This window comes from Leiobunum rupestre, chromosome 3 (genome assembly GCF_980474605.1).
Source record: "Leiobunum rupestre chromosome 3, qqLeiRupe1.1.hap1, whole genome shotgun sequence".
Classification (NCBI taxonomy): domain Eukaryota; kingdom Metazoa; phylum Arthropoda; class Arachnida; order Opiliones; family Sclerosomatidae; genus Leiobunum; species Leiobunum rupestre.
The window spans coordinates 75,689,272-75,697,284 of NC_143386.1; the positions used below are offsets into that span (position 1 = coordinate 75,689,272).

General features: G+C 38.3%; 1 protein-coding gene across 1 annotated transcript; it reads right to left on the reverse strand.

The window, feature by feature from the left end:
- Nucleotides 1–765: 765 nt before the first annotated feature.
- On the reverse strand, nt 766–7,136 carry LOC149954614 (E3 SUMO-protein ligase ZBED1-like). The gene is made up of 7 exons (XM_090169989.1): nt 7,071–7,136; nt 5,826–6,029; nt 5,459–5,719; nt 4,438–4,536; nt 2,951–3,152; nt 2,391–2,668; nt 766–966 (listed from the first exon to the last, which is right to left on the reverse strand). Exons 4-7 carry the CDS (start codon nt 4,519–4,521, stop codon nt 766–768), a joined length of 765 nt encoding a protein of 254 aa, XP_090026115.1. The 5' UTR covers nt 4,522–4,536; nt 5,459–5,719; nt 5,826–6,029; nt 7,071–7,136.
- Nucleotides 7,137–8,013: the final 877 nt, after the last annotated feature.

Here is an 8,013-nt window from a genome sequence, read left to right on the forward strand (position 1 = left end):
AAAAAGCGTTATCGGCTTTTCTCGTTTAGTTTGTTTAATAGGTTAAAAAATGTTTATTGTAAATAAGATATATTTTTAATCACTAATCTTATCTTACTATTTTTTAACCTTATGTGTATATATATTCGCTTACAGCGTTTATTATTACCGTCACTCCTAATATGTCGTTCATCTTGTAAGGTACTCATTCTTAATAAACGTTTGTTTTTTTTGAATCACTACGTTATGATTTCTTACTAGTTTCATTAGTTAGTTAGTGTAGGGTAGCTTTGCTGTTAACATTGGATTTAAAACTCCAATAGTTATTCCATATTTTGTCGCCGCATTTGTCCAAAGCTTCGCACATTCTAATTCCAGCTCGGAATTTACTGATTCTTTTGAACTCTAAATGAACTCAATGAATGTATGAATGAGTACACAATATAAAAAATCTGTTATATTATTTGAGCTGTAAATGTTTAAGTTTTATATATTAAAAAATACCTGATTCAAATCTTTTAAGGCTGTGGATGTAGAAGATTACCATTTTAATCAAAAAAGTTATTGCGTTAAAACATTTTTCCAAATCTCTTTGTCAACAAACTTAACCGTTCAACTTTCGACATAGAAACAAATTTTCAACTAAGCAATAACAAAATAAAGAGACAAATAGATAATTTCCGTAACATTATTTTTTTAATTTTTTTTAGAAAGAACTCGATAAATAATTGTTTATGGAATTGTTTTTTAAAGGTTTTTAGAATCAATTATACAAAAACCAATATTTTAATTTGTTGAATCGTTATCCTTCCACCATAACTTCAGAGACATCATGGCGGTAATTGTATCTGCCTGGAGACTTCCCCTCTTAGTGGTAATAAGATCACTTCCAGCAGAAAATACTCTTTCGGCTGGCACTGATGTTGCTGGTATGGCAAGATAGTATTTCGCCATTACACACACCGAAGGATACATAATTTGGTTATCCTGCAAAGAGGACATCGTAATTAAGGATGTATTGGTAATAGGTTTTCTAGATTGAGTTTGTAAACCTGTTTGTTTAGTAGGGTCAAAATTTGGTCGAGTCTTGTATCAAGTACTTGATTAAGAAAATATTATTTGCGTAGTCAAGTTAAGAAAAATGTCCGGTTACTCGCACGAGTTTATTTAGTTTAGCACTTTTTTACGCGCGTAAAAAGGTCTAAAGCTTGTTTTCCACTAGCGCGCGTCATAATGTTATTTTCTTTACGCGCGTAAAAACGTTTGAACGTTTCTAAGCTGAGAAACGCGTCGTTGCGCGTGCCAGTGGAAAACAAGCTTAAAACTTGTTTTCCACTAGCGCGCGTCATAATGTAAATTTCTTTACGCGCGTAAAAACGTTTGAACGTTTCAAAGTTGAGAAACGCGTCGTTGCGCGCGCCAGTGGAAAACAAGCTTAAAGCTTGTTTTCCACTAGCGCGCGTCATAATGTTATTTTCTTTACGCGCGTAAAAACGTTTGAACGTTTCAAAGCTGAGAAACGCGTCGTTGCGCGCGCCAGTGGAAAACAAGCTTAAAGCTTGTTTTCTACTAGCGCGCGTCATAATGTCATTTTCTTTACGCGCGTAAAAACGTTTGAACGTTTCAAAGTTGAGAAACGCGTCGTTGCGCGCGCCAGTGGAAAACCAGCTTTAACGTGTCAAAACTGAGGAACGCGCTATCGCGTGCTAGTGGTAAATAAGTGATATGCTTGTTTCGGACTCAAGACCGATCCACACTAGGAATTTTTCGCGATTTGGCACGCTTTGCACGCATAATCGCTTGAAACGTGTCTCGTCCACACACGAAAATTTTGAAAACTTCCTGTGTGAACGAGATGCGTTACCGTTACAAGCGATTATGCGTGCGAAATCGCGAAAAATTCATAGTGTGAATCGGTCTTAACGCGCGCGATGGCGCGCGCCGGATGTAGAAGGTTTTGCACACGTATAGAAAATGACATTATGACGCGTGTTAGTAGAAATTAAGCTTAATGCTTGTTTTTCACTATAGTGGCCGTAACGATGCGTTTCTCAACTTTGACACATACAAACGGTCTTACGCGAGTAAAGACATAAGACGCGCGCTAGTGGAAACTAAGCTTTACAGTCGAACGATAAATTCACGCAATTGCTTTATGAACGGTTTTTAGTTTCAATCGCTCAAGATCGTGGAACAGCGGATATCTCTCCATCACTTTTACTCCTTTACCGTTAAAGCGAATATCGCCAATAGAAAATCTCGGAAATAGCGTCGCAGCGAGCTTATAACATGTACCCAACGGAATAAGAAAAATAATACGTCAGCTTATACTGCTATTAATAGATAATGTATAATTTTCCTAATCTCGAAAAAACGACTGTAATCACAATGAAACCGTTATAATTACTTACTTTCCACCATTGTAATATGTTGGTTTTAGGTGGCTGGAGGTCATCCTGGAAGAACTTCAATAGTTCAGACCCGCGAACGAATTTGGCTGGGCGCTTTGGGAAAAACGCGAGAATACCCGTGCGATCTTCATCAGCGCTTGCGGCGTTTGAAGTCGAGGCTACGCTACTCTTCTCGTAGTAGGTATTAAAAATATTTAAAATCTTGGTCTTAATGGATTTAGCTTGTGTTTTTTCGCAATTTGCTTGAATGAAATCCATTTTTAATGTAGGGTCCAAAGCTAAATAATGAAATAGTGAAAATAATATTTTACTATACGTTACATATATACAGATCTTAATGAAGGTTCTAACTTAAGATTTGAAAACATTAATAGTAGGAACATTAAGCTATGTGTTATGTTTCGAAATAATGGCAATCATAAGTTACAACAGTGTGACGCTTTCTAGATTGTACTTTCTGTACTCGGTGTACATAATTATCAAAGGTAGTGCACCCCTCGCGTTTGGGATAATGAAAACCAACGTGCTTGTAACTAGTGACGTATGAAAAAATATCGTACCAATAGCTATCCAAAATGCTTCGATATTCGAAGATTCACGATAGGTGTTGAGCTTAGCTCTAGCAATTGAGCACGCTTCCTCCAAAAGCGGGTCCATAGTTGGATTGTTTAGTTTCTCAAGCAACCAGTGGTAGGCCGGCATTACCATGGAAATAGTGGGATATGCCACAGAGGAAAAGGAATTCGTTGCTTCCTTGAAATCCTAAAAAAATGTTGTATTTTAAATTTACCTACGCTGTTACGAGTTTGTATAATTTTTCCGGCCTGCTCTTTCAAATGAAGAAAATTAGGAGATAGTAAAGTCAGATAAATATAGGCTGGCAGTTTGGTCGGGTTTAAGTAACCTGAACCCGCGTTTTGGGTTTAACACGATTTGGCCCCAAGCCCAATGCGCATTTTCCGATAGGGTAGGTTTCTAGTAACTTGAACTAGCCGGTCTGTAAGCCTAGTTAATATGTTACTATTAGCAACACTAGAACAGGGGCGTAGGAACCAGGAGGGGCAGGGGGGGGGCAATGCCCCTCCCTTGAATTTTGCTGGGAGGGGCGATTAATGTTATTGCCCCCTCCAACTTTTTGGTCAGTTGAAATCTTCAAAAGGCTCAAATTCTCCATTTTAAAAGCATATAAAGCTTATAGAACCTCAACTGTGTTTAAATTTCAGTCTTTTCCCGCTAATTTACATAGTGGTAAAAAGTACACATGCATTCGGAGAAGCTACACTCCATAAAAAATTCAAAACCATTCTCCAGAGACCTTTCCATTTCTCTTTGCCCCCTCCAACTTCTAGAACGTTCCTACGCCCTTGCACTAGAAAAATAAGTATAACAGAAAACGTTGCCTTTGAGTACATTTTCAGAGTTATAGCGCAATCAAGGTTTAATTCAGCACAGAGCCCTTTAGCGTGTGAAATATGTCCAAACCGATCTGTACTACTATACCAAGGACGAATATAAACGGTTGCGCGTCATATAAACCATTGGTTACCAAACTGTTCCGTCACTGAAACTAAGATTAACCAGCATCTGCACAATCCCAAAGGTCAGACGGATTTTGGTATTCAACAGTCTATTAATACGTTCTAAATAAATCTTCGGATAAAGTTTCGGAAACACTGGTTTATGTTTCCACCGTTCCGCTTGCAAACGTTCAGAACATTTCGGCTGAACCGCTATCGCGGAGTAACTTAATATCGTTTGGTGACGTCGTCGCATCGGCGTTCAGGCAACACATGACTATCACATCGCATTCAAAACCAAACCTATTAACGAAGTGTTTCCTAAACACTACAAGCCACTTCGATATCGAAACGACGCAACTCATCTCCGAGGGCTCGTGCGAACCCGACTATATCCCACTTACAAGTTAGTTCGGTTGCTAGCTGCTGCGCGAGTTTCGTTGTTGAAAATGGCTGGGTCAGAATTTAGCATTAACGCAAAACGAAGTATCATACTCAGTATTTTTAAAGTTACTTATGATGATACTAACCTTAAGCAAATTAAGGAGTACGGATAATGCATCCCATTCAGCGTCTGATAAAGTAAATTTCCTTATGTCTTTATCTCTTTGCATTATTGCTTGCAGAGACTAAAGAGAAGATATTTACAGCAAAAGTCAAAATTTCATCTAAACACGACCAAATCGCTAATCAAGAGCGTATCAAGGATTTTATTTCCGGAGGCGTAATAGTCGAACAATTTCCCGAGACTCATTTAAGCTAACCCCCTGCCACTTATCAATTACCTACGGGGGGTTTAACTACTAAAACCATCCGCTTCGATTCGCCCTTGTATGCAAATTAAAGACCTGTCTTAAGTACGTAGCTCGGGAAAGCATGTCGTAGGTTGAATCCCAACGAGTCTTTACTTCAAGTACTAATTTCAAATCCTTTATCCCAAAAGAAACATTCAGCTGTGATAAATTCTCTTCACGAATTCCAGATAACCTTATTTTGGTGACCACATTTCGAATCTGTAAACCGTCGATAATTTGACTTTGTTCAGAATTTATCTTAAGCTTGTGTAATTATTGCCATGAAGCGATATTAGACCAACAATAGAAAGACACCGACGGTCGATGTATTACAAAAAATAAGGTATACTCGAGAGGCCAACGACTTGTCTACATACTGAACATAAGAGTACAGAGAGGGTCAGTAAAGCGTTTGGTAGTACAGAGTTCGCGCACTCTTAGTACAGCCCAAGCTACAGTATCGTACACAGATTTCGCGTGGTGATAAGCCGTTTTGAAATAGAAATAGCGCGATACTTCGGCAAATATGCCTTCGAGGCTAAATTAAAATTAACAATAAAATAAAAGTAAATTTGATAGAAGCGCAATTACAGTATTTATTTAGAAAGGGAATAGAACCTAGGCTTTTTGGAATCGAAAACCTACACTTTCACTATCGGCGCTAGTTGGCGAGTTCTAGCTAAAATTGTTAAAGTCTTCCTTGAAGAATTCCTTGAGGTTATATTTCGTTTAAATTACTCTAACTCTTTAGGATTACCTTTGCCACAGAATTTCCTATGTGACAGTCCGTACCTGTCCACACATCGACTGCATTCTCTCGATACTCTTCAATAGTATCAAAGTTTGGTTGCGATTTCAGGTGTTTGAGTAGTTCCTGGACTGCTAAATTCAGGACGTGGGCAAAGCATCATATACGAGTTTGTGAGCTGTATCTAATACCTATGTCTTTACTAATGTTTTCCAGCTCATTGCTGAATGTTTCATTGTTCGAAGCGTTGTCCATGGTAATGGCAAGCACCTATGCCAAGGCGTGTTTCCAAAAATCAATATAACATTATGGAAGAAACATTTTAAATTTTAGTAAAACGTTAGAAACAATATTATTCCTCAAAAATTCAACCGACCTTCGAATTGTACTTCTGTACCATAGATACGAACAAGTCACAAATATTTTTTCCCGTATGTCGAAGAGGGAAATGTACGAACCCCATTAATTTGTTGCGCATTACAAAATTTGCGTCAATCCAGTGACCAGTGACTGCGACGAATGGTATTCTATTTGATGACGTCCAACCATCAAGAGTAAACGACATTTGCCCCTCTACAGCCTAGGGAAATTCAAGGAGATTTTACGTGCTGCGTTGTATTCGTTCCAGAGTTATTTGATTTCGTTTATTCCGAAAGTGGAATCAAAATATATACTAGGATGTCACTTCGGCCACGTACAGGGACCACGGCCGGGTACAGAGCAAAAAGAGTTTCCATAGAAGTCGTTGCTACACTCTTCGCTATTCTCAATAATTCCCAGATTAAGTACTTAGTCTATTTATTGCTATTTCAATAGTATAATCCAAAACATCCGCTGCGTCTACCATGGCACCGATTTACATGTAAATATTCTAAGCTCGTAGTGCATTACTCTCTCTCTTGCGGGGCAACACGGTCCTTTACCCCCAAATTACGAAAAAAATTAAGATTTCATTATTAAACCCTCAAAAGGTCGATTGCCAACAAAGTTCTTTAATATTTTAGGGCTGTTCGTAAATGACGTAAAGCAAAAACAAATTTTCGAAATAAGTTTATACGTAGTTCTCTATTGTTTCAGAAGTGGGCAAAAATGGTGAAAACTCTTCCAAAATGGGCGCTCACTCATTGCCAGGCTATAGTGAAATATCATCGCTAACAATTTTTGCCCACCTCTGTATTGTTTTACTTTTAGATACTATTCATACTAATCATAAATAAAAAAGGACTAAATTGAGACTTAAGTTTAAATGTGCAAATGTTGCAGTACAAAATGAAAATAAGTAACGTAACATTTCCGCGTACCATTCCTTTCCCCCAGTAATTTTATTAACGCTTCAACCAACCTGCCTCCTCTGCGTTATGAAATTTGTGAAAGGCGCCTTACCAAAGTAATTAGTCTTTTAAATTACTTAGAACCACGCCGTGGCATATGTGAGAAGTTCGTAAATTGCTGGTATATCGTCTGTTAAGTAGTCCATTTTCATTGATAAAAGACCAAAGCGTCTGTTTAGCTGACAAAAATTCAGCAGTTTGCGAGCTTCTCACATAAGCCACGGCGTGGCTTTATCTTAATCTAAATGGCTAATTTCGCAATATGTATAGCGATAAACTGTACAACCTACCTTACACGTATCTACTACTAGTTGCGATTCTCATTCGTAGATAGTCATTAGGTTTGATCTCAAAACTTTGGCCAATTGAGGTAATGAATCAACAAGGGTAGTATTTTTGGTACACAGTAGTAACGCTTTAAATCTGGGATGTTCAATTGTAGTAAACGGCTGATCTGTTTCAACGACCCAGCGCCTTAAGCAATCCTTCGCGTGGTCGATGGCTACTTCGCTTGGCTATACGTGTCAAAAGACTAGTTAACAGTCCACTCGATTTCTTAAGTCATTCTGAAACTTACCTTCGCGGTAAATAAAACGCCCACCACCGACGAGTGTTTTTTATCCAAATGGTATTTCAGGTGGCTAGTTCCTTGGTATTTCAAAGAATCCTGAATTTTCTACTCCCTACAAATTGTTAAAAAAAATATTCTAAGACTTTGGTGGCCACTTTAGATGACACGATATGTAAAAAGGTACTCCTCTTTCAATTAGATCGTGATAAAATAGTTGAAAATTAACTTAATTGTCAATGCATGGTTGACGTCAGTAGACTACTAAAAGCTAGACCAAGTCTGCACCTGTCTGTGCACGCCTAGCAGTGCTTAACGGTTAAGTGACGCCATTAAATTGTACCCAATTGCAAATGTTTTACCGTTAATATGCCCTATGGTCTGGAACAAACAGTGGTGTAAATTCAGTACGCTTGCTGTAAGAGCGAATGCCCACAGGAGGTTGAAACTGGCCCATAGCCGAATATATTAAAAAAAATTAAAAAAAAACAACCCCCGTTTGAGTCACGAGTTCGCCTGTGATGGTAACCTTTGAGGATCCATTGTTTAGCCACGGCATTCCAAGTATAATTTCATGATACGATCCCTTTTTTTAATATACAGTGTATATTCTCACGGGGCCGGTGTTATCCGAGGTAAGTGAGGCGATCGCGTTGGGTTTCCCA